The following is a 27,789-nucleotide window of genomic DNA, read 5'->3' as shown; positions in this document are numbered from 1 at the left end:
TTCTTTCAAAAGTATTTGACAGGGTGCCATATGACAAGTTGGTTATTAAGTTGCAACATATGGGTTTGGATATCAGGCTAGTAGATTGGATTAGTGCTTGGCTTTCTGATAGCTATCACAGAATTGTATATGAGGAAGCAGTCAAGTGGAGTTTCACAAGTTCAGTACTGGGACCATTACTCTTCAATCTTTATGTAAATAATACTGTCACAGGACTACAGGTAGATGTTCAGTTGCTTGCAGATGATAATGTGAAGTTTGAAAGAGTTATAAGTAATTATAAATTTATAATTTACAAATTTATAGAAAGTTATAAATAGCAGGGTTTTTCCTCCTAGAAACATGGATTTTTCATCCTGCATATAGACAAACTGGCCTTAAGAATACACACACAATTTACAGACCAAAAAATACTAGTGATGGTGGTAGTAGTGGTAGGCATTGATAGCTTTAGTGTAAATGATGATAGTGGCAGTTCGGTATGGTTGTAATCGTGGTGGAGGCAGAGATTTGTAGAAGTAAGTGCCATCCCTTGATGAGTCTTTGGACTCCTTGGAGGTGTCACATAATAATAATAATAATAATAGGGCTGATGTTTAAACCCTTCAAGAGGATATGAATAAACTGAAAAGGCAGAACAAATGAATAGGGATATCAGTTTAAGCAATTAAATGTAAGGTTTTAAAATTTGGGATTCACAGATGCGATGTTTCATACTCACTTGGTTGAGTTATACTAAAAGTAGAAGAAGCAAGGGATCTTGGAATGATTGTAGATAGAACTTTGAAGTTCAGAGGATATATTGCAAAGGTTGTGAAGACATCTCAGAGAACTGCTGCAATATTGAGGTGGACATTGACCACGACCCATTGTATAAAACTTTGATTGGACCACATCTGGATTTGTGTACTCAGATCTAATCACCAGGATTTAAAGGGAATGAAGTAACCTTGGAGAAGGTGCAGAAAGCAATAGCAAACATTATATCAGGCTGTAATGTTGAAGATAGGCTGAAGGCATAGAGACTGCAAAGTTTGATAGATAGAAGACAAAGGGGGAATATGTTTATATTCCCCCTTTGTTACAAACGAAAATAGTGTGTAAAAGGGTAAGAAATAAGTTTTTGCATGGAGAGTGGTAGGAGCATGGAATGCATTGCCTGCGAGGGTGGTGAAAGTGAAAACTGTGGATGAGTTTAAGGACCAGTTTGATAGATTTTGTACTGATCAGTGTTGACCTCCCACATTGAGTCTTGTGACTCCATGGAGGTCAAGCAAGATAATAATAATAATAATTATTATTACTATTATCGTACAGGCTCCTCCATGCAGTCCGAAGACTCATCACAGGAGACCCAACCTCTCCACACAATCATACCTCTCCTTGAACCAATTCAAGTGCTAAAAACTGACTCTGGCAACCCATTCCATTCATTCACAACTCTCCAAGTGAAAAATCTGGTCCTTATATCCCTACTAACTACGCTTTTACTCAATTTCCAAGGATAACTTCTTGTCCCCCCCCCTCCCTCTCTACCCAAGTTCTGAAACATTGCCCCTGCATAAATCCTATAAAATCCTTTAATTAATTTAAATGTTTCTATAATATCCCCTGTTTTTTTGCCTATCAACCAACTTCTGCAATTCACATATCCTCAATCTATCCTCATAGGGAACATTCCACAGACCATTCACCATCTTTGTTGCTCAACTCTGAATCCTTTCCACCACTTCCTCATCCCCAAGAAACCCAGGCCTGATCTGAGCACACTAATCCAGTGGACGTATAAAGGCCTTATAAAGAAGAATAACAACTTCCTTTTCACTACTTATTAGTATGTTCCTTGATAGTCAAGTAATTGTATGAGCTACCTTAGCAGTATGCCCTCTAAACTTCAACTCTCTGTCTACCACCACCCCTAAATCCCTATCTTCATCTATTTCCTGGAGTACAGTTCCATCAATGAACTACATTGATGGAACAGTTTACAAACATACAAAGATTACAGTTTGTAATCTTTGCATCCCAAAATGCATAACTTTACATTTCTCCACATTAAACTGATACCTATTATATTTTGCCCATACTGACAGCCTATTTAAATCATCCTGCAGGCTGTCCACATCACATTGATCTACTATTACTCTACCTAATTTTGCATCACCAAATAACTGAATATTTCTTTTCATAATAAATTATTTCAACAAAATAATAAAACTTTCAACATATTTCTTTTCATGTTATTAACTATATCTTTCATCTACAAATTAAACAGTAGTAGTAATAGCATGCCTGCCTGGTTGTCCAAGTGATTAGCAGGTTAGTGTATCCACTCTCCAGACAAGAGGCTGCAGGTTTGAATCCCACCAAGGGAATTGATGTTTGTGATTGTCCTACTAACAAATTACCATATGTACTGCTGTGACCTGCGTCCTGGTGCAATATGACCTTCGATGTCTTTGTGTCATAAAAATCAAATTAAAAAAAAAAGTCCTAGCACTGAACCTTGTTGTCACTACTAATCACCTGATTTCATCTCTACTCTGTTTCTCAGTATACCATTTTTTTGATCTGTCCAGCAGCTACCCTCTTATCCACATAAGCAATATTGTATCCATTTCCCATTTGTTCTAATATGCATAACAGAGTTCCATGTGGTATTCTGTCAAATGCCTTTGAAAACCCAGCAGAATCATTGTGTAGCCATTTCCTTTACCTGACTCAGCTGTCACTCTATTATAAAAAGTCAGTAAATTACTAAGGAATGACCAATCCTTCACAAAACCATTTTGACACTCATAGAGTATCATATTCTTATCTACCCATTCTTGAATTCTCTTTTTGACCAATTTTTCCAATACTTTTACCACCACGCCTGAGATGCTAATTGGTCTATAATTTGCTACTGCAGTCTTAGAATATCCCTTATGGAGGGGAATTCTTTTGCCCTCTGTTTTGCCTTGCACATTCCTGCAAAACGCAATCTGATATCCCGTTTAATTCCACAGCTGTATTTACATTCAGATTCCTCAATATCCTAGGAATCTCCAATTCATCTGCCTCTGTTCCCACATCAGTGTCTGTCACATATATTACAGCAGTAACCTCACTTGGATGATATACTTTTGCAAAGTGGTCAGTCAGTAACTCAACTATTTTATCTGCTTCTTTTGCCTCGTGACCATCAGCACTCATTAAGGTTAATCTTCCATAGTAATTCTTCTTACTTGTCATGTAACAAAAGACCTCTTTGGGATTTCCTTTGGCCTACTCAGCTTTCTTCTTGTAATCTGATTCTGTCCTTCCTTGTCATGCTGGTCACCTTTCTTGCCTGATTCTTCTGTGTTGTTCATGAGCTTGCTTGTCACCTTTCTCCTTATAGACCCTCCACAGCATTTTCTTTTTCTTCCTTTCTTTGTACTTGACTCTTCCATCTAACTTCTACCTGATTAACTCACCTTACTTTAGGTATACAATTTAATATTGCTTACTCTAGATACCCTTTACCTATTTTCCGTGCACTACTGACATCCTTCCCTTGCAGGGTATGCAATGACATCTTTAAGCTTCCTCCTCAGCTTGTCAATATCGCATGCCTTGTAGTTCCATATACCTCATCTTGACAGAATTCTTCATGCCATTGCATAAAACTCTTTACAATCTCCCAATTCAAGATTGCACATCACTTTCCTCAATCAGAGGCATTGTGGCCACCTTGGTTATATACAGCTCTTCTGATCCTATGACCAGGTCCAATACTCTTGCACACAAGTCTTCTCCATCACATGCCTCAAATAATTATCTCTCAGTAAGTGTATAAATTCCATTTGCTTCCTGCCATGTGATATCTCTTCCTTCCAATCAATATCTCCATAGTTGAAGTCTTCCATAATAATCATTTGACCTGCCCTCATTGTACTAATTTGCTAATACATGTCTTTTAGATCATCCCTAGTCTACAGCAGTGACCAACCACATATTTTGTCTTACTGGCTTTGATCTCACACCAGACTGCCTCAAATTAACTGCCACCCTCCTGCCTGTCTCCTATTCTTTTTGGTTGCAAGTCATCTGCTTTCATCAGCAATAACTCTCTCACATCTTATTTTCCCTGAAAATACTAAACCCTTCACATTCTATCCCTGTAACTACATCATCTGCTGTTAGTCAAATCTCACTATAATAGTAATAATAATAATATAATAATAACAACAATATTAATATGGTAGAATGGTAACTTCTGCAGAACACATTGTTGTGGTATTTGATGATCAATTCATAAGAGTGTTTCATCCTCATCAGGGTGAAATCATGAGAAACAAGTGTAGAGAAGATTGGAGAGGATGGCTTAATTGTGAGTGAGTAGGAGGTATAAATAATCTTAATGTCAATAAGGCAATAGGATTTGATGACATATCACCATGTGTCTTAAGGGAATGTTCCAGGGAATTGGTAGTAGCATTCACATGCCTGTTTAATAAGTCTTACAACAGCAGAAGTTCCAAGGGAGTGGAAAGAAAGTAATATTGTTTCACTGCATAAAGGTTGTGGCTACACATGTGGATAAGGGTATGGCTACAAATTATAGGCCAATCTGTATACCTGGAGTTGTGGTGAAGGTACTAGAAAGACTGGTGAGAATTAATATACAGAAATAGGTTGATAACAGTAGTATTCTCTGTAGTTATCAGCATGAATTTGGTAAAGGAAGATCATGTTTTACTAACTTATGTACTATAAGAAAGTGACAAATATCTTGGACTTTAATTTCATGAATGGGCAGGTAAGCGGAACTGTCAGTTCAATGTTGCAAAGTGTAAGGTTTTGAAATTTGGTAAGCAATGATGGGATGCAAAGTATATACTTGGTGGGGAAACTTTAAAGGAAGTAGAGAAAATGAGAGATCTAGGAGTGGTGGTGGACAAGTACCTGAAATTCAGAGGCTATATTCTGCAAGTTGTGAAGACGTCACATTTGAAAATGGCAATGATGTGGAGGACCCTAACATGCAGAACTAAAGAGGTTATGATGCCATTGTATAAGGCCTTGATCAGGTCTCATATGGATTATTGTGCACAGATTTAGTCCTCAGGTTTTCATGGTGATAAGGATATGTTAGAAAGAGTCCAGAGAAGATTCATAAAGGTGGTCAGATGGTCACTTTTGTGATCTTGGAATGTGGAGTACAAAGACAGATTGAGAGAATGTAAACTGCAAATCCTCGTGAGTAGGAGGAGGAGGAGTGGGATATGATTGAGACATATAAGCTAGTCAGAAGTTGTTATTATGTCGACATGGAAGAGATTTTTCATAGAATTAAAAATGAAGATAGAACAAGGGGGCATCTCTGGAAACCGTATAAGGAGGATGTGAACAGAGGAGTGAGGAGCAGACTCTTTGCATTGAGAGTGGTGGGTGAGTGGAATGCAATGCCTGAGTGTGTTGTGATTGTAGATACATTGAATCAGTTTAAGGCATGGTCTGACTACATGGAGGTCAGATGTTAATAATAATAATATTAAATACCATTTAAATATCTAAAAAAATGGTATTTTAATACCATTTTTTTAGATATTTAGATGTATTTTTAACAATAATAAGTAAATTTCAAACTATTAACATTGAGAAAATATTATTTTAAATTGTTATATATAATGCTATCAAATGTATTGCTTTTTTTTCTATGAATTTATAAATTACAAATGAGGGCTGGGGATAGGGATTATCAGGATGTGTAGCAAATAACACCTCAGAACTCTGACACTTTTTTTTATTTAGCACTAACAGTATTGGGTTCAAAAGATACATTTTGCATAGTTGAGGAAGATAACTCACAAGACTGATGTAATAGTGAGAGATGTAATCCTGAGGGTAACAAAAAATCACTGCTGATTTTTGCTGGATTTCAAACTCGCATTCTCTGTGCACAAAAAAAAAAAAAAAAAAAAAAAAACTATCATCCTATAATGCTATCCTGTGTGGCCATTGTGTTGAAGATTTCTCAGTTATTGTAAATGGCCTTATGGACAATAGCAGCATAGCTCTGTCGGAGAAGTTTTGTTTTAGTAATCTACTTACTTTCTATAATAAAGTGATGGTTCTGTTATCTCTGGAGGCTGTGCACAAGAGGGTGAGGAGTGGTTTCTTTGCATGGAGGGTGATTGAACCTTGGAATGCATTGCCTGAGAGAGTGGTTGGAGTGGGAACGGTCAATGGGTTCAAGGAGTGGTATGATAAACTTTGTGTTTCCTAAAAACGACCTCCCACGATGTGTCTTTTGACTCCATGGAGGCCTGGATGATAATAATAATAACGGAAATGGTTATACCATGATATTGCTGGACATTGCAAAAGCATTTGACAGGATACTGCTTGAGAAGCTATTACACAAATTGTAGCAAATGTGGATGGATATGAAGCTGGTGTCATGGATAAGAGGATAATTGACAGACAGACATTATAGAGAGTAATATATAGTTGAGAATCTAGGAGAAAACAAGTAATCAGTGGTGTGCCACAAGGCTCTAAGCACAAGCTACTACTGTTTAAGTCATACATTAACAAGGTTTTATATAATAGATGGAGAAGAAATTTTCAGTGCAAAATCAGAAGAAAAGGAAGAAGAGGGAGAGAGAGAACAAGGTGATAACCCCCACCCCCCTTCAGAACGTTAAGTAAAAGATGAGTAAGGATGTAAGTACTAGAATTTTGCTTGGAAGTAGTTGGGAGTGAATTGTCAGATCAGAATTACAGACAGATAAGATAGGCATTACGTGAATATTGTCAGTGTGAGCTTGAAGACGTCTGCATAATAATAATAATGATGATGATGCCATTGTATAAAGCCTTGATGAGGCTTCACATGGATTATTGTGCACAGATTTGGTTGCTGAGTTTCATTGTGACAAGGATATGTTGGAAAGGGTCCAGAGAAGATTCACAAAAGTGGTTCTTTGGAATGTGGAGTACAAGGATAGATTGAGAGAGAGAGAGAGGATGTAAGTTGCAAAGCCTTATGAATAGGAGGAAGGGAGGGGATATGATTGAGGCATATAAGCTAGTCAGGAGTTGTTATCAGGTTGACATGGAAGAGATTTTTCATAGAATGGGAGAGTGGGAGGTAGAACAAGAGGCCATCACTGGAAACTGTATAAGGAGGGTGTGAGCAGAGGAGTGAGGAGTAGTTTTTTTGCATGAAGAGTGGTTGGTAAGTGGAATGCATTGCCTGAGTTTGTTGTCAATGTAAACACATTGAATCAGTGTGCAATAGTGGTGATTCACCTCCCATGATGAGTCTCTGACTTCATGTTGGTCAGATGTTAATAATAATAATAATAATTCTCTGACCTGCAGAGATAAAAGGGTTATCATTCCTTTGTATAAGTCTCTGATCAGACCACACTTAGACTATTGTTCTCAAATTTCGTCCCCAGGATTTGAAGGGGATAAATTAACTGTGGAAAGGGTACAAAGGCAGATAACAAAGATGATTGCAGGACTGTACCATGTTAGTTATGAGGATCAGCTGAGGGAATGTGGACTGCAGTTTGGTGGATAGAAGAAGGAGAGGTGATATGATTGAGACTTTTAAACTGTTGAGAGGTGGTTATAGGGTTGATACTGGGGAGTTCTTTCACTTGGTTGAACAGCGGGAAGGAGTGATGACAAGTGGCCATCCCTGGAAGTTATGAAAGGAAACTGTTTGCAAGAGGGTGGTTGGACCATGGAATGCATTGCCTGAGGGAGTAGTGAGAGTGAGAACGGTCAATAAGTTTAAGGAGGGGACCTCATGGGGGGGGGGGGGGGACCTCCCCTCGATGAGTCTTGATAGACTTTGTGTTTCTTAGGAAGGACCTCCCACGATGAGTCTTTTGACTCCTTGAAGGCCTGAATAATAATAATAATAATAATGTTGAAAAATTCAGTGACAAATAGAGATACTGGATAAAGAACCATTGTTCCACTTTATAAAGCCTTGATTTTTATTTATTTATTTTATTTTTATTTTTTTTTGTGGATGGGAACCCACAAAAAGTTTTGTTAGCATATAGTGCAGTCATAGGCAAACTAATGATTTTTTTTTACTAATTTATATATATATATATATATATATTTGTATTTTTTATTTATTTTTAAATCTGAAAACCCTGCTCTCGAAATCAAATGTGGAACTTTTTTCAAGCCACTTTAGGCCTCTAATAAATGAGCTAGCAGTCTCACACAAGTTGATGAAATTCATTCCCCATATAAAAACATTCACAAACATCCATGCCCACTGTTGTATTCAAATTTGCAGCCTATTGGTCAGCCATCCAGACCAGCATGATGATATTATGACATCATGACTCTATGGCTCTTATTTGGATCACACGGGTTTTGTGGGAATAAGGAACTTTTTAAAAAGATTCAGAAGTAGAATGCTCACTTAGAGAATAGATTAAAGGATTATGGGCTCCAAAATTTGGCTGATAGGAAAGAGAGGATATAATAGAAACATATAACATATTAAAAGGTTATAACAATAATAATAATTTGAGTAAGTGGTGGTTATTAAGGATGTGAGAACTAGATTTTTTTTTTTTTTGCTTGGAAAGTGGTAAACAAGTGGAATCATTTGTCTGAGGTAGTTGCGAATGCATCAATTGAGTTAAAGAAATGATATTATTATTATCATTATTATTATTATTATTATTATTATTATTCAGACCTCCATGGAGTCAAAAGACTCATTGTAGGAGGTCCTTCCTAGGAAACAAAGAAGTCTATCATACCACTCCTTGAACTCATTGACCATGCTTGCTCTCACCACAAAGAAACCACTCCTCACCATCTTGCTCACAGCTTCCTTTCGTAACTTGTCATAGCTCCTTCCCTCTGTTCCACCAAGAAATGGTATGATAGGTATTATAGGAGTCAGTGTGGATGTAATGAGTAACGAGTTATAAGAGCTTCCATGAAATTCCTAAATATTAATAATAATAATAATAATAATACATTTTCTTCACTTGGCATTTATTTTATGCAGATTTTATTTTTAATTATTCTAGAAAAACAATGGAACTATCCAGAAGTTCAATACTTCAACTAGCTGAACTCCTTCATACTACTGAAGACTCTGATAGTGATGATGATTTTAAGCCAAAAACTGTTACATCATCCCTTGGGCCAGCTTCCATAGGATCTCCTCAGAAAAAACATGTATCTAAAAACTTGACAAGAAGTGAGACAAAACATCATAAAAATATTTGGGAAGAAGAAGAAATATATGAAGGAGCAGAATATGATGATACTACTGATTCAAGAGAACAGCCTGAATATGAAATTATATATAAACAGAATGTCTCAACAGAGGATGTTTATCTTCAGGTATCAAATAATAGTCAACTAGCTCAATTTTCAAAGTTCTTTAAGGAATATTTGTTGTTGTTATTATTATTATTCCAGACATCCATGGACTCACAAGACTCATTGCAAGAATCCCATCTTAGACAACCAAGTCTGTTACTATTCATTAAATTTGTTCACCATCTTGATGGCAATGAATTCCATGATCCAACCCCTCCATGCAAAATAGCCACTCCTTACTCTCCTACTCACCACCTCTTTTTGCAACTTCCAGGGATGTAAGTTCTACTATATGTTCTACTATATGAAACCCCCCCCACACACACACTGTAAATCCTATAAATACCTCACTAGTTTGAATATCTAAATCCTGTCACCTCTTTGTCTTCTATGCACTTAACTCTATAGTTTGCATGTCCTTAATCTATCCTACTATCCTTATATTAAATCTATCCTATTCACCACCTCTTTTTGCAACTTCCAGGGATGGAAGTACTACTACTACTATATGTTCTACTATATGAAAACACCCCCCCCACACTGTAAATCTTTTAAATACCTCACCAGTTTGAACATCTAAATCCTGTCACCTCTTTGTCTTCTATGCACTTAACTCTATAGTTTGCATGTCCTTAATCTATCCTTATAACTCACATTGTAAAATTCTGATATAATTTTTGTTACCTGCCTGTGTGACCTCTCCAAAGTTAATTTATCCTCTTCAAATCCCAGTGACCAGATCTGAGCACAATAATCCGGATCAGCCTGATCAGAGCTTCATACCTTTGCAATATTAGCCAATCTCATATGATGGTAACAGGTTTTTTTCTCCCGGAAACTTGAGTTTTTCATCCCGCATACAGACAAATTGGCCCTTCAGAACACACACAATCTACAGACAAAAAAATACTAGCTGTGGTGGTGGGTAGTAGATGGCGCTAATGTTGATGATTGGTAGTAGAGGTTCTGTGTAGTGGTGGAGACGGACCTCTCGCAATGAGTCTTGGGACACCTTGGAGGTGTCACGAATAATAATAATAATAATAATAATAATAATAATATGTCCCCAGAATTTCAAATTTTTATTGACTTTCACTTCAAAGACCCTTTGCTTCCTCTAGTATAGATCCACCAATAGAATATGCAGTCTCCCATCATCCACCTGAAGGGCAAAAACATTAGCACAATTACTAATAACCTTTCCAAGCTCCACATCATTGGCAAATAATTGAATATCTCTGTACAATCAGTAAAATACCATCCAGAAATACTTCCACAGTTCTTAGTATTTCTATGCACTTCTGAATTTTCAACCCTTGCACAAAACCTGCTTTTCTAGGATGAAATGCTTGAATAAAATGATTATTAAACATCTCTGCTATGTTTTCTGCATTGGTGACTCATTCTCCCCCCCTTTCCATCTAAAGGGGTCATTTGTCCACAATGATTTCTCCTCCTACAATGAATACCTTAGGATTTTCCTTGGACTGTAGTACTAATCTTTTATCATATTCTATTTTTGTCTTCCTTATTATACTAGTTACTTTCCACCTTTAATCTTATATTCCTTATGCAACTACTCTCCACCTTTCACTCTTTATACTTTTTTCCATAACTTCTTTTTTTCATCTGCAGTTCCTATTTGATTTCATTAGTTATCCACTTTAAACCAAATCATGTTATCTTTTTCACTCTAGGAATGCAATTTGCCAATGATTATTTCTTCCCCCATGCTATCACCCATGCACTGCTGATATCTCTCCCTTATAATTCTTCCATCCATGGAGCTGCCCCAAGTTAATTTCTAAGCTCATTATAGTCAACTGCCTTATAATTTCACATAAATTTCTTTCTCCTTGATACTTCTTTATGTCTCTTCAGCCTCTAAATCAACACTGCATAGTCACTCTTATCAGTGTGAGACAAAACATATATCTTGGTTACAGTCAGATCCTCTGATCCAGAAACCAAATCTAGAATTTTTGATCCTCTTGTTCTCTCTACTACATGTTATCTAAGACGTTTGTCCCTCAAGAATTCAAGAAATTCTATTTCCCTCCTGCTGTATGCTATTTCTCATCTGCCTAATTTTTACTGCTATAGTTAAAATCTCCATAATGATCACATGCTTTGACTGTGATCTGCCTAAACATTTAATGATCATCACCCTCTGTGTTCCCTGGTCTACACAGCACCCTATTAAATATCTTGTCCTGTTCACCCCCCCCCTTCGACTTCATACCATGCATTTTCAAAACTGTCAGTGCCATTTCCTTCCAAATTCTAGACACTCCGAGAGAACACAGCTCTTTGCTTATCACAAGTAACTCTCCACCACTGCTACTTGTCCTTTCTATCATGCTGTGGCCTTCTATTTCTATTCCCATCAGAACATCATCTTCTGTCACCAATGTTTCACTGATTCTGGTAATCTTTGGACAGGCTGATGTAATCAGTTCCACTTTTCACTTCGTTTATTCCTGCCACTCTTGGCATTTGTATAAATAAACATCACTTCATTGTTAGCATTTCTATACCTATTATTATTCCTTCCAGACTCCATTTAACTCTGCAGTATATCATGCATTTGCCCATATATTATTATTATTATTATTATTACGGGCAATTCCAATGAGTACTTAGACTCATCGAGGGAGGCCCTAAACATCATGTCCAGAACAACTATTCAGCATCCACACAGTATCTATCATACTTTGCTTTGACCTCACTCACAGTCGTGGCACCCACAACAGACACCGGCAGCTTATTCCACTCATTCACCACTCTCCAAGCAAAAACCTAGTTCTAACACCCTTGCTAACCACACTCTTGCCCAGTTTCCATGGATGGCCCTAGTTCTCTCACCACCAGACCTGTTCTGAAAAATTTCCTCTGAATTAATCTTGTAAAAACCCTTCAGTAATTTGAATGTCTCAATCATATCACCCCTCCTCCACCTATCAATCAATTTCTGCAACCCACAGATCTTCAACCTGTTCTCATAAGGCTCATTCCATAGACCAGCTATCATCTTAGTCACTCGCCTCTGGATCCTTTCTACCTCCTCCCCATCAAAAAGAAACCCTGACACCCAGACTTGGGCACAGTAGTCAAGATGGGGTGCTATCAAGGCTCGATAAAGAGGAACAATAACTTGCTTGTCTCTGCTCGTCAAAGTATTCTTCAGTAACCAAGTGATCTGATGAGCTGATTTAGCCACTTTTGCAATGTGCCCTATAAACTTCAACTCCCTGTCCACCAACACTCCCAAATCCCTGGCCTCGTTAATCTCCTGGAGTACAGTTCCACCAATGTGGTATACTGCTGCTATTCTTTTCACCGCAAAATGCATAACCTCACACTTAAACTGGCATCCATTCTCCTTAGCCCAGTCTTCCAATCTATCCAAATCATCCTGCAAAATTTTTACATCATGTGGATTCACTAATGCTCTACCCAACTCTGCATCATTAGCAAACAAATAAACAGTTCATCTTAGATCCTTTCATATATCGTTAATGAACAAATTAAACAGCAGGGGTCCAAGAACAGAACCCTGCAGCACAGCACTAGTCACAGGCCTTCTTTTGGACTCTACTCCTGAATAACTATCAACCACCCTCCTATCCATCTCACCAACCCTATATCCATCCCCATATGCTGCAGTTTACTGATTAGAATTCCATGGTATCCTGTCAAAGGACTTAGCAAGGTCCAGCAGTATCACTGTAAACCCATTACCCTTATCCAGTTCAGCCGTCACTGTGTTATAAAACGTGAGCAAGTTACTGAGCCTCCTTTATGCAATAGAACTATTTTCACCTCCTTCCACCCCCTCGGGACTAACCCAGACCTGACTCAAATTAAACAAATGGTCAAGGGCACTGACAATTGTTTTGCTGCTTCACATAAGACCCAAGCTGGTATACCATCCAATCCCACAGATGTATTCAAATTAAGGTTTTGTAATATACTATTCACCTCCATTTCATTCACCTCAATTCCTGTATCAGCTATTGGTTCTTTCATTCCTGCAATATCACCACCTGGATGATATACTCTTGCAAAGTGCTCGCTCAGTAATTCCACTATTTCAACTGATTCAGTTACCTCCCTACTATCAGAATTCCTTAAAATCATTCTGCCATATACATTTTTTCTTTTAATTGCTTGCAGCATATCGAAAAAACTGTTTGCTATTCTCTTTAGCTTGCGTTGCTAATTCCCTTTCATAATCTGCTTTTGCTTTTCTTACCACACTAGTTACCCTTCTGGCCTGTTCTTTATACTTTTTGCGTGCTTGCAGGTCACCTTTCTCCTTAAATTCCCTCCACAGTTGTTTCTTTCTTTGCAGCTCAAGCTTAATGGTGTTATTCATCCATTTAACCTCCACTTGATTTACTAACCGGACTCTAGGTATGCAGTCAGCCATTACCTCCTGCAAATGCTCCTTGACCACTTCCCATGCTCTATGGACATCCAGCCCTTGCAGTTTTACATACCATGGCACTGAACCAAGCAATCTCCTAAGCTTGTCATACTTAACAGCCTGGTAATTCCACATGTACCCTCTCTTAATTGAAAATTCCATACATTTAGCCACCTCCCAGGTCAAGGGAGGTGGCTAAATAAAGATCACCTTATGATCACTCTCTCACCAATTGGTGGCAACATGATCATATTCATTACAGTCAAATTCTCAGATGCAATTACAGGTCAAGCACTCTTGAACCCTAGTATATTCCATTACATGCTGTCTCAGGTAGTTATCCCTTAGTAACTGCATAAAATCCATTTCCTTCCTCCCATGTGTCCTCTCCTTCCAATCAATGTTATCATAGTTAAAATCCCTCATAATAATTACCTGTCTTCCACTCATTGAGCCTATTTGCCTATGCATACTATCTCCATCATTTATTCCATCACCTGGTCTATAGTAGCACCCAACTGTATATTTTGTTCTGCTAGCCTCGATCTCACACCAAATAGCCTCAAATATGCTCTTTTCACTATCCTGCAATTCAACTTCTATTCTCCTTGGCTGCAGTTCATCAGCTATCATCAATAACGCTCCTCTCCATTCTTTTCTCCCCCACAAAAGGCAGTGCTTCTACCATCCTCCTTGAACAAATCTAGTTTCTCTACCTAAACATTCTCATTGCCCAGAAAGCAATAATCTCTCCATATACCTACTATTGCTATTATGTTGTAAAAATAATAATGATACTTAATATAATGCAGTTCCTTTTATATTGTATACTACCTAGTTTAATCATCATCATCAATTTTCTGCTATGTACTGTCAAGAGATGTACAGGCTACTGTGACAGCACTACCTGATTAAGTTTATATTACTATTCTCCTATCAGCTATTTTCCTTCAAATTAGTCTATTACTTGCTAGTACTCCAATATAGTTGTGTCTGACATTTTGGTCTTCTAAAGCACTTCTGACTAAATCAATCTACCTAGATCTTGGTCTAATTATATATTTGGTTTAATCCTTTATCCAAGTGTAAGGAAACAAAGTTTGCACCTGAAGTATTTTCAGGACTGTGGCAACTCATGGTAAAGGTGGTATCTTTTTCATGCCACCCAGGCAGGAAAAAATTCTGCTCAAATGAAAATACAACCTTAGATTAGCCCTGCTTACTCATTCTTGAAAGCTAACAATGTCAAGTTCCTTCCTAATTTCTTCATTTTTAATATGAATCTGCCATTGATGCTATTTGTTCACTCCCCTAATTTTTCTTGGAATTCTCATATCTGTGGTCTCTAATCTTTGATCAAGTGCTTTATTCTAACCCAACTTTCAGATCCATAATTTAATTTGCCATCTTCACTAAAAGCTATGCCTAAGTAGGTGAAATATTTTAATTGTTCTATAGGTTCTCCCAGTGGCGGCGCTAGGATCTTTGCCGCCCGCATGCAATTTCTATCTATGCACCCCTGTAACGATCCGAGCATGTGTGCCCCGGCAGTGGTGCCCCCTTCTTAGCGGCGCCTGCATGCATCGCGTGCTCTGAATGCCCGTTTCTGCCAGACCTGGGTTCTCCATTAAGAATATAGCTGAAATTTTCTATGTTCCTGCCTATTTTCATAGTTTTGGTCTTTTTATTGCTGATTTTCATTGCAAATTTGGTACAGCTATTATTCAATTCATTTAGAGAATCCTGTAGACTTACACTAGATATGTTAAGGAGTATAACATCATCTGCATAAAGCAAAGAGCCAAGTTTGATATCTCCGATTATAATATCAGATTTAATGCCACTTACAGCAATGCTCCATATAATGTTCCATTTTATCCCCATATAATTGTAGCAGATTATTATTATTATTATTATTATTATTATTATTATTATTATTATTATTATTATTATTATTATTATTACATGACACCGCCAAGGAGTCCAAAGACTCATCAAGGGAGGGCATCTATTGTACAACTCTTTGTTTCTATCACTTAATCCATCTACACTGAACCACTGCTACCATCATCACCTACACCACCACCACCACTAGTATTATTTGTCTGTAAATTGCTTCTGTTCTCAAGGCCGATTTGTCTGTATTCAGTGCTTATATTCCCATAATTTCTCAACTATTGGTTGTAAAGTGAAAATCTCATCTGGACCACCTCCATTTGGCTTGAACCCAGCTTGTTCTTTAAGTTTCTCTTCCACAATTTTTCTCAGCTTCTTAAGTAAGCCTGCACAAATCTTACATGGAACACTTAGTAGAGTTCCTCTGTAGTTCTCAAATACAGTTCTTTATTCCCTTTTTTATAGATGGAAACTATGAGGGAACTACTTCAATCATCTGGAAATTGACCTTTTGACTGGGCTCTTTGTATAATGCTGTATAGCCAATGTAAAACTTTTTTACACTTCCACATTTGAGCATTCCTGGTCAGATATCTACTCCATCTGCCTTTCCACATTTCAGGACTGATAGATTTTTCTACCTCAAATATTGATATGTGCTCCTGTTGGTATTCCTCTTGAATATTTCCTATGACTGTTCTGTCACTGCTTGTTTTGTTTAACAGTCCTTCAAAGTAATTCCAAGTATTGGAGATTTCAAGGTATCAAAGATTGGCTCTCTGAACGATACCAGCAAGTTGTGTATGATGTAGCAGTATCTCAAAAAAGGAGGGTAACCGGTGGCATGCCTTAGGGTTCTGTTCTGTTCTTGTGCCCCTGCTGTTTAACTTGTTTATAAATGATATATCATGTTGACTGACTGGGGACCTTGAGTTGTTTGCTGGTGATGCAAGTTGGAGAGAATTATAAGTAGCACTGCTTATATTAATTCCCTTCAGGGAGATTTGAATAGACTTTTTGACTTGGACAAAGGAGGTTGTAGTTTTAATATTAATAAGTGCAAGGTGTTGCATTTTGGAGGTCAGAAATATAAGGCTGTGTACTATGTTGATGGTCCGTATTGCAGGAAATGGACGAGATTCAAGATTTGGGAGTGATGGTTGACAGCAATCTGAAGTTTAGAGGGCATTTTACAAGTGTTGCAACGACTGCACATTGCAGTGCCACTATAATACGAAGTACTCTAGCATGTAGGGATAAAGAGTTGGTTGTGCCACTGTATAAAGCACAGGTCATATCACTGTAGTGCTCAGATTTGGACACCTGGTTCTCAATGTGATGTGGAAACATTGGAGAGGGACAGAGACAGTGGCGGCCGGTGAAAATTTATTTTAAGTGGGGGTGCTGCATATACAAAAAAAAAAAAAACTTTTTTTTCCTAATCAGTAACGAATTTATTAATAAATAAATTTACATATAAAAATTGTTTTATTAAAACTATTTCATCCTCACCACGAACAAACACCAATAATAAAAGTTTCGTATCAATAGCAATGACAAGCGCAAAAGAATATCGGCATTAGATAGATCGCAGTGCATTTGTTTCGTGTAACGATAATTGAAAAAATATAATTCTTTTCATATTTTCAACAGTGACACTCGTCATAATTCAACCTTGTATCTATAATAAATAAATAATTAGGTTATTTTAACAAAATAAAATAAGATTTACAAAAACATAGTTCACCATGAATACGCACCAATAATAAACATTTCATATCTCACAGAAATAACGAGTCAGGCATAAGATACACTGCCCAAACGGCAGTGTATCTAATGACATAACGTGCAATGACAAGCACAAACGAATATTGGCGTTAGATCGCAGTGCATTTGTGTAACAATAATTGAAAAAATATAATTCTTTTCATATTTTCAACAGTGACACTAGTCATAATCTATATCTATAGCCTTGTATCTATAATAAATAAATAATTGTTATTTTAACAAAATAAAATAAGATTTACAAAAAATAGTTCACCATGCACAGCACCAATAATAAACGGTTCATATCTCACAGAAATAAGGCGCATAAGCATACTAAAAATACACTGCTGTTTGAGCAGTGTGGGAATGATGTAACATGCAATGACAAGCGCAAACGAATATCTGCGTTATATCGTAGTGCATTTGTTTCATAATCTAAAGCATTAATCGACAATTCCAATTATTAACTATTCAATCAATGTCAAAACATAAACTGTAATCTTTAACATGTTGTACTGCATTTATATAATGTTGTAAGCATTGTTATTATTTATAAACACAAACAAAATTTAATTTTTTCCTTGGGAGTGCTGCAGTATCGCAATGCTTATGTATGGCTGCTACTGGTCAGAGTAGAGTGACTAAAACAATATCATGACTCTGGAATGCTAGCTATGGAGAGAGAGAGAGAGAGAGAGGTTGAATAAATGTGAATTACAGAGTTTGGTGGATAGGAGGAAAAGAGGTGGTATGATAGAGACATTTCAGTTAGTGAGGGGATTTGATCAGATTAATCCACGGGGATTATAAAAAGTGTAGAAGTTAAGAGGGTAAGAACCAAAAGCCATCCCTAAAAGTTGTGTAAGAGTGTGGTGAAGAGGGGTGGGAGGAGTAGATTTTTTACATGGAGAATTGTCAGTGAATGGAATGCATTACCAGAATATGTTGTTAATGCAGGGAGTGTTAAGCAGTTTAAGATTCAATATCACAGATGTGTTGTCCATTGAATGAACCTCCTACTATGAGTTTGCTGAATCAGTGGAGGATGTAATAATAATAAATTACTCCAGACATCCAGGATATTCTTATCTTCAGTTTCATGTCACCTTTGTCGTCTCTGATTCCTTATCAGTACACTCTCTTCCATTTCTAAGCTTTTTTTCAATAGCTGCCAGATTATTTTACCTAGTTTAATAGATTTTTAATTGTAAAAAAGTTATTACTGTTATTATTATTATTGTAATCAGACAATAAGGTTTAGAATGTCATTGTCATATGAATGTCATTAGCAGATGTACAACTTGCCTGAATAATTCATTAGGAGATCTGAGGAAGGCAACATATATGAAGATATCTTGTGCAAGATGAAAGCCAGCAGGATGAAAAAAGAACAGAAAATAAAAAGAACATGCAGGTAGATTATTATGTCAATACATGAATGCTAGGATTATCAGAAACACTGGAGTAGAGTTTGTTGCCTTGGTCAATATGTTGGGACCTCAGAATGTAGGTATTAGTGAGACCTTGCTATCAGAATCAGACACTAACTGGTATTGAAGGGTACAGTATTTTTAGGAAGGATAGACAGGATAGGAGAGGAGGGAGTGTGCTGTTAATGATATCGGATGACATGAATCCACTTCTCATTGAGAACTGTGATTATAGTACTAGTAACAGTAATTCATATGACATTGAATTTGAAACCATCTGGTGTGAGGTGGAATCTAACAAGATCAATTACATAGTGGGGTGTTGTTACAGACCTGGTAGATCAGTTGCTAGTGATGAAGAAATGTATCAACAAATAGAAAAGATGGGTGCAAAAAGAGTAATCATAATAGGAGACTTTAATTATCCAAATATTGATTGGGAGAAGAATGAAAATGTTATTGAGCTGTTGTGATACAACTTACTCAAGCAGCATGTGACAGAAGGAACTCGAGGTCAAAAGTGTTAGATTTGATTATAGTGTGAGAAGGCATTTCAGTTAAAAAACATAACTATTTTGTCTCCGGTTTGTGATAGTAATCATAGTATATGAATATAAGTATGAGTATTTTTATTATTATTATTATTCAGGCTTCCATGGAGTCAAAAGACTCATTGTGTGAGGTCCTTCCTAGTAAACACAAAGTCTATCATACCACTCCCTGAACTCATTGACCATTCTTGTTCTCTCTCTCTCTCTCTCTCTCTCTCTCCACTCTATCAGACAATGCATTCCACGGTTCAACCACCCTCCATGCAAAGAAACCACTTCTCACCCTCTTGCTCACAGCTTCCTTTTGCAAGTTCCAGGGATAGCCCCTTGTCATCGCTCCTTCCCACTGTTCCACTAAGGCAAACGAACTCCCCAGTGTCAACCCCTACCTCTCAACAGTTTAAAACTCTCAATCATATCACTCTCCTTCTTCTATCTACCAAACTCTGCAGTCCACATTCCCTCATCAGAACTTCATAACTAACATTGTACAGTCCTGAAACCATCTTTGTTATCCACCTCTGTACCCTTTCCACAGTTAATTTATCCCCTTCAAATCCTGGAGACCAAATTTGAGAACAATAGTCTAAGTGTGGTCTAATCAGGGTCTTATACAATGGAACGATAACTACTTTATCTCTGCAGGTCAGTGTCCTTCTCAGTATTGCAGCAATCCTCTGGGTTACTTTCACCACCTTTGCAATATGTTCCCTGAATTTCAGTTTTCTATCAATCATCACCTACAGATCTCTTGTCTCCCCTATTTCTTCCAGTACAGCTCCTCCAATCGAGTATGCAGCCTCCCATTGATGTATCCCAAACTTCAAGACTTCACATTTTGCAGCATTAAATCGACACCCCTAATTCATTTGCCCATCTGTCTAGTTTATTCAAATCCTCATGCAGGGCTGTCACATCTACACTATTACTACTAACCCTTCCCAGCTTCACATCATCTGCAAACAATTGAATATTCCCCCTGAAATCCATTGACAATGTCATTGATATATAAAGGTTAATCAATACAGGTCCCAGTACTGTGCCCTGTCGGACCCCACTTGTAACCTTCTGCCTCCTTGATGCTACCCCACCATACACAACTCTCTGATGTCTGTCAGACAGCAATCCTGAATCCAGTTGCTTAACCCAATATCTAAACCCATGTGCTGCAACTTAAATATCAGCTTATCATGTGGCACCCTGTCAAATGCCTTTGCTAAATCCAATAAAATGGCAGTATATGCCTTTCCTTCATCAACTGCTCTTGTCATTTTATTATAAAAGGCAATCATATTACTAAAGCAAGAGTGTCCCTTAACAAATCCATGTTGACTCTCACAGGTAACATTACCCTCATCTGCCCAACGCTGTATATGGTCCTGCACTAATTTCTCCAAGATCTTAACAACTACTGATGAAACACAAACTGGCCTATAATTAGACACTTCCAGTCTGCTACCACCCTTGTGCACCGGGCACCATCTTACCTTTCTTCCATTCCTTGGGTACCTTTCCCATAGCCAGACTTACATTGAAACCAGGTCAATGAAGCTGTCAGTTCTTTAGCACATTCTCTCAAAATCTGTGGTGAAATACCATCCAGTCCCACAGCTTTACTGACATTCAGAGTACTCAGTATTTGGAACACACTCTTCTCTTGCACCTCTAAACCTCGAGTATCCCTCTCTAGTATTAAATTAAAACTTACTTCTCCAGGATGAAATACTCCAATAAAGTGTTCATTGAACAACTCTACTATGTCCTCTGCATCAGTCACTTTATTCCCATTTTATCCCACAATGTCATTTCTTTCACAGTCATTTCTCCTCCTACTGGCCACATAACTAAAAAATTCTCTAGGATTTTCTTTGGATCTTAGTGCCAATCTCTTCTCATATTCCAGTTTTGCCTTCATTACCATACTAGTCACTCTTCTGGCCTGGGTTCTCTCCATCCCTCTCCTTATATCTCTTCCGTAACCTCTTTTTCACCTGCAGTTCATCTGCAGATGTATTAATGTAGGTTGGAAATGGATGAATAAAGAGATTAAGCATGAGATGCAGAGTTAAAAGGCATTATAGCAGCAACATAAGAAGAGTTGTAATAATAAATTCTACAAGTATTACAAAGAACAGGCAAGGAGGGCAACTTAATTGGTAATTGGCAAAAGTGAAGTATCTAATAAAGCTAAAAAGAATCCTAGGGAGTTATTTCGATATGTAGTAAATAATTAGCTAAAAAAAAAAGAATGATTATGGAAGGATGACACTGATTGAAGAAAATGGTATAAGAACAGCTGCTGTAGAGGATATAGTTGAGATGCTTAATGAGCAGTCATAAAGGTCTTTCATTCTTGTGAATGTGACATCATGCAGAGTATGACAGCAGTTAATAATAAGGAGGAAGAGCAGGGACTGACTGTAAGTGAGCAAGAGGTATATGGGAAATTGAGCAAACTTGATGTTAATAAGGCTGTAGGAATTGATAACATATCACCACGTATTTTGAAAGAATGTGCCAGGGAGTTGGCATCTGCCTTGACATATTTGTTTAATATGAGTCTTGCAGTGGGTCGAGTTCCAAAGGAGTAGAAGGAGGTAAAGATTGCACTTCTTCATAAGGGAGGTGATAGAACTCAAAGATCAGATTATAGGCCTACCTGTGTGTGATTAAAGTGTTGGGGGATCCTGGTGAGAACCAGGATCCAAAATTGGGTTGACAATAATGGTATTATCTTTAATGGACAGCATGGATTTGCTAAAGGGAGATCATTACTTTTGTAATCTACTTACTTATTACAGTAAGGTGACAGCTTCATTAGACAGAGAAGCTGTCACTTATCATGTAGTAACCTATCAAAGGCTTTTGATAGGTTACTACATGATAAGTTGATAGTCAAACTAGAGCAGATGGGGTTGGATATTAGATTAGTGCATTGGTTTGGAGATAGGCTATCTGATAGGTATCAGCAAGTTGCATATGGGGGAGCAATATCCCAAAAGAGGAAAGTCACTAGTGTGTGCCTCAGGGGCCTGTTGTAGGGCCATTGCTGTTTTAGCTATGTTAATGATATTGATGAGGATTTGGATGGGGATATTCAGTTGTTTGCAGATGATGCAAAGTTCGGATGAACTATGATGAGTAGAGCAGATGTTGGGGCCTTACAAGAAGACTTAAATAGCTTGAGTGAATGGGCACGAGAGTGGGGATGCCAGTTCAATGTTGCAAAATGTAAGTTTTAAAATTTGGGAAAGAAAAATGGGATGTGGTATTTATGTTTTGTGGGGATATATTGTTGGATGTGGAGGAAATAAGAGATCTTGGGTGATGGTGAATAAGGATATAAAATTTAGAGGACACATTGCCAAAATTGTGAGGACAATGCAATGAATTCTGGGAATGATGCAGAGGACACTGACTTGTAGAAGTAAAGAGATTCTTGTTCCATTGTATAAGGCTCTGATTATGCCACACATGAACTACAGTGCACAGATTTAGTCATCTGGTTTTCAAAAGGACGAAGTAATGTTGGAAAGGATCCAGAGGCGACTGACTAAGTTGTTTCTGATTTCTGGAAAGTTGAATATGAGGAAAGGTTGAAAGATGCAATCTACAGAGTCTAGTGGATAGAAGGAAGAGGGGTGATATGACAGAGACCTACAAATTAGTAAGGGGTTGTTATGGGATAAATGTTAAAGAGGTTTTATAGAAAATGGTGGGAGATCAGGGAAGAACAAATTAGTAAGGAGGTTGTTATAGGATAAATGTTAAAGAGGTTTTATAGAAAATGGTGGGAGATCAGGGGAGAACAAGAGGTCTTTCCTGGAAGCTGTATAAGGAGAGTGTGAAAAAGGGAGTGAAAAGCAGGTTTTTTTGCATACAGAGTTGTGAATGATTGTAGTGTCTGCAGAGAATTTGAGTGTGTTTAAGGTGCAGTATGATGAACTGTGTGTGTGTGTGTATATGACAAAAGGACCTCCTAAATGAGTTGTCTCTGACTCCATGGGGGTCTTAGGGTAATAATAAGTATTATCACACAGGTAATAATGGAATTTTAAAGTTATCGAGAGTGATCCTAAACTGTATGCCAAACACTTACCCAACATTTGTACAATATCTGTCATACTTCTCTTTGAACTGATTCACGGACATGACATCCACAACACACTCTGGCAACCCATTCCATGCATTAGTCACTCTCCAAGCAAAAACTCTAGTCATCCTTGCTTATTGCATTCCTGCTTAATTTCCAGGGATGACTCCTGTGAGTAGTTCTTCCTCTTCCCCCCTCCCCTGCCTTCCCAACACACACCAGTCCTGTACTGAAAATTTTCCTCATTATGTCTTAGAAAAACCTTTAAGTATATTGTGTCTCTATCATTTCACCACCTTTTCTCCCTATCAACCAATTTCTGTGACCCACAGATGTTCAACCTATCCTCATAAAGAGCCTTCTGTAGACCTGCACCATTTTGGTCACTCATGTCTTCCTCATCTCAAGAAAATCAAGCAGCCAGATCTATGCACAGTACTCTAGATGGGGCCTTATCAAGACGTATAACAGCCTCTTTTTTCTCTGCTTGTCAGGGTGTTCTTCAATAAAATAACCAGGTAATCCTGTAAGCTATTTTAGCCACTTTTGCAATATGCCCACTGAACTTCAACTCTCTCTAACCACAAACATCCCCAAATTTTTGGCTTTATCAATTTCCTGGAGTGCAGTTCCATCAATGTAGTCACACCTAATAATGTTTTCATCCCAAAATGCATAACCTTAAGCTTGTCACATTAAATTGACAGCAATTCTCCTTTGCCCATGCTGCCAGTCTTTAAATCATCTTGCAAGATTTTAACATCATCTTTATTGATTATTACTCTAGTCAATTTTGCTTCATCAACAAACAACTGAATATTTCCCCTCAGATAATGTTCTATATCATTAATGTACAAATTAGCAAAAAAGCAGTGGCCTATATTCTGAGCCCTGCAGCATGTCACTAGGTACAGGTCTTCTACCACTCAACTCCTGAATAGACCACTGTCTTATATCTTTCCATCAGCCACCCTCTTATCCACATCACCAAGTTGCACCCATTTTGCTTCATTTTAGGTAACAGAATTTCAAATGGTATCCTGTCAAAAACCTTTGCAAAGTATCACCATGTAGCCATTACCTTTATCTATCTCAGCTGTTACTTTATTATAAAAAGTGAGTACACTGCTGAGATATGTCCTACCCTTCACAAAACACTGCTGCCCTCCATATGGAATTCCATTCCTACCTGCTCATTTCTGGATTTTTCCCCTAACCAACTTCTCCAAAACCTTTAACACCACTCCTGAGTTGCTGATCAGTCAATAATTTGCAACTTAAATCTTGAAGTCTCCTTTATGTAATGAAATGCTGGCCTGGTCGACTGAGTGGTTAGCATATCCGCTCTCAGCCAAAAGGCTGTGGGTTCGAATCCTGCTGTGGGCATGGATGTTTGTGATTGTCTTTGGAAATACTAGTGGTAAGTGATAGGTGTAGTTGCTGTTAGTTGTAGTGGGTGGAGTCAGAGAGTTGTAGAGTAGATGCCCTCCCTCGATGAGTCTTTTGACTCCCTGGAGGTGTCACATAATAATAATAATAAAAAAATTATTTTTCCATCTTTCCACTCCCTTGAGACTCATAGATTTAAAGTATAAAGTATACCTAAATCTGAAGGGAGCTGACATCAACATCACTCTTTATAACTCTTTCCAATTTTGCTTATCAGTGGAATATACCCTGTCAACCTACATGGAATATAATTAACAACTAAGTTAAGCAGTCGGGACTCAGGAACAGAACCCTGCAGCATACCATGATTACCTTCCTTTTTGAAACAGCTCTTCTCCTATTAATCCCCTATCCATCTGACCAATCTATTATCCATCCCCACCTTTCCTATGTTTGTACATCAGCTTGTTGTATAGTAATCGATCATACGTGTTTTTGAAGTCCAAGAATGTTATTATCCTTAAGACCCCATGGAGTCACAGATTCAACCAGGAGATCCCTCTTGTCATACACACAGCTCATCATACCACACCTTAAACACATTCAAATTCACTGCAGACACTATACTCTCAGGCAGTGCATTCCAATCATTCACAACTCTCCATGCAAAAAAACCTACTTTTCACTCCCTTGCTCACCCTCCTTATACAGCTTCTAGGGATGACCTCTTGTTCTCCCCAACATCTCTTCATCCTTTTGAAAACCAGGTGAACCAAATCTGTGCAAAGGAGTCCATATGTGGCCTAATCAGAACCTTATATGGTGGAACTTACTTCTACAAGTCAATGTCATCTTCATGAAGTCAGCAACTTATCATGGAAGATCCCTCTATCACACACAGCTCATCCTGCTGTGCCTTAAATACATTCACATTCTCTGAAGTCACCACACTCTTAGACAGTGCATTATAATCATTCACTGCACTCTATGCAAAAAACCTGCTTCTTATTCCTTTGCTGAAATCCTCTATCTATCCCTTCATGTTCTTCAACTCCTTTTTCATACCTTCCACTTCCCTCCCCCAAAGCATTTTACCCTAATTTTACCAGTACCATTGAATCTGTCACTGCCTCATGCTATTGTTTCTCACCCTTGATCACACATTATGATACATTGTATTGTCTAAGATGAGGTGCCCATAGTGAGTTTGTGACTCCATGGAGATTCTGAATAATAATTAATATATTAAAATCTCTTCACTATCTTAAATGTTGCTATCATATCACCTATCCACTAATCTCTGCAGTTTATATTCTCTCACAATTAGTATTTCAGAGTTTATATTAGCTATTCATCTCTCCATCATCCTTCCCAAATCTTTCTCATATGTTTGCTCACCTGAAAATCAGACAACCAATTTTATGTACAGTGGTCCCAGTGGAGTCTGAGCAACCATGTAACATAAAGCAGAATGACAATCTCCTTATTTTTGCTTGTCAGTATAATAGCATGTCATAGCAACATCATCATAATATGCTCCATCATTAATGGACAACACCTCCCCCATTCCCCATCAAGCCTCAAGTTTTTGTTAACTATCACTCCTGTATCTCATTCATCTCCTGAAGTACAGCTTCACCAATATGCTAAACAGCACAGCAGTTTTAAACTTTCTACTGCAAAACATGTAGCTCAGCAACATTAAGCAATCTCACTTTATCATTCAGTGTTACCAGATTACTTGAATCTTCCCGAATGGACATGGCTTGATATCACTTCTCTTCCCAAATTTGCATCATCACAAACAATTGAATATCACTCCTTCAAACAGTCAGTGTTATCATTAAAAAATAAGTTGTTAAAAAATAAAAATAAGTATACACAACTTTATACTAACTTAGGCAGTCCATATGGTAGTACATATATCATATCATATAATATCATATATGAATCTCCTTTATCCAGTATACATTTATGAGTAACATAAAATGTATCATGTACCATTGCCTAAGTTGATCTGAGTTACTGTATATTGCTGAAGTTTTTAAGTTCTAAACTCCAATTAATATGACAACTGCATTTTACTATACTTGAATCAATCGAAGTTTTATCCAGCAGGTGAACTGCTCTCTTGTGAGTAATGTTATTGTAAAATTAGTTGTTAGAAATTGAATGCTTATTTAGTTGAATACAACTTTTAAGATAAAGAAATATGCTTTGATATACTAAGTATTTAAACATACTTTAAAGGGGAAAAAATGGATTTTTTTATATATAAGTAATCTTACAATAACTGTTAAAATTACTATCAAACAAAAATAACAAACCTGAAATGTGTGTGTCTGTATTCCACAGATGGGAAATAAAGGACCAAGTACTGCAAGCTGTGAAAATATGGTAATACGTATCAAGTTATCCAAGGTATCTAATCAATCTGACATACAATTAGATGTTACTGAAAAGTTTTTAGACTGTAGGACATCAGTATATAAATTAGGTTTATATTTACCTCACCCTGTAGATCCTCAGAAAGGAAAAGCAGAATGGGATGAGAACACTAAGATTTTAAGTGTAACTTTATTTTTATCAAGAGAATATGAATGATATTTTTGAAGTTAAATTAGATAAAGTAAAATGTACTGGAATGACAAAAGTGTGCAGTGCATGAGATATAATTATAAATATGAAAAAAATTTAATCTGAGTCTAATCTTTCAATTATCTAACCCCAAAATAACCAGAATCTAATTTAACCAGTCCTTGAATGGGTTAGCATGTGTTGACTTTAGGACTATTTTTCATGTTAGAATATCTTCCAGAATGCTAGTCAGCTGGCTGCACCCACAGTTAACTGACTGACTTCTCAATGCAAATGATATTTAATGAAAAT

The 27,789-nt window shown here is 37.4% G+C and overlaps 1 protein-coding gene across 1 annotated transcript; it reads left to right on the top strand.

Annotated features, from left to right (window-relative positions):
- The first annotated feature begins 59 nt into the window (after positions 1–59).
- Dnaaf6 (Dynein axonemal assembly factor 6) lies at positions 60–27,504 on the top strand. The gene is made up of 3 exons (XM_090398109.1): positions 60–256; positions 9,048–9,366; positions 27,256–27,504. The coding sequence occupies exons 1-3, from the start codon at positions 60–62 to the stop codon at positions 27,502–27,504; spliced, it is 765 nt and encodes a 254-aa protein (XP_090254235.1).
- Positions 27,505–27,789: the final 285 nt, after the last annotated feature.

The sequence above is a fragment of the Typopeltis vanoorti genome, chromosome 9 (genome assembly GCF_054136105.1).
Source record: "Typopeltis vanoorti isolate ZY-2024b chromosome 9, IOZ_Tvanoo_1.0, whole genome shotgun sequence".
NCBI classification, from domain to species: domain Eukaryota; kingdom Metazoa; phylum Arthropoda; class Arachnida; order Uropygi; family Thelyphonidae; genus Typopeltis; species Typopeltis vanoorti.
Note: the sequence above shows the minus strand (reverse complement) of the source record. Positions and strands in the feature narration are given on the sequence as shown.

Bases quoted from the DNA above. Each gene is read 5' to 3' on its own strand.
- Dnaaf6 (XM_090398109.1), top strand. From the start codon at position 60: ATGGGTTTGGATATCAGGCTAGTAGATTGGATTAGTGCTTGGCTTTCT. The intron at 257-9,047 runs GTTTGAAAGAGT...TAATTATTCTAG, and splicing joins CTTGCAGATGATAATGTGAA to AAAAACAATGGAACTATCCA. The intron at 9,367-27,255 runs GTATCAAATAAT...TGTATTCCACAG, and splicing joins CAGAGGATGTTTATCTTCAG to ATGGGAAATAAAGGACCAAG.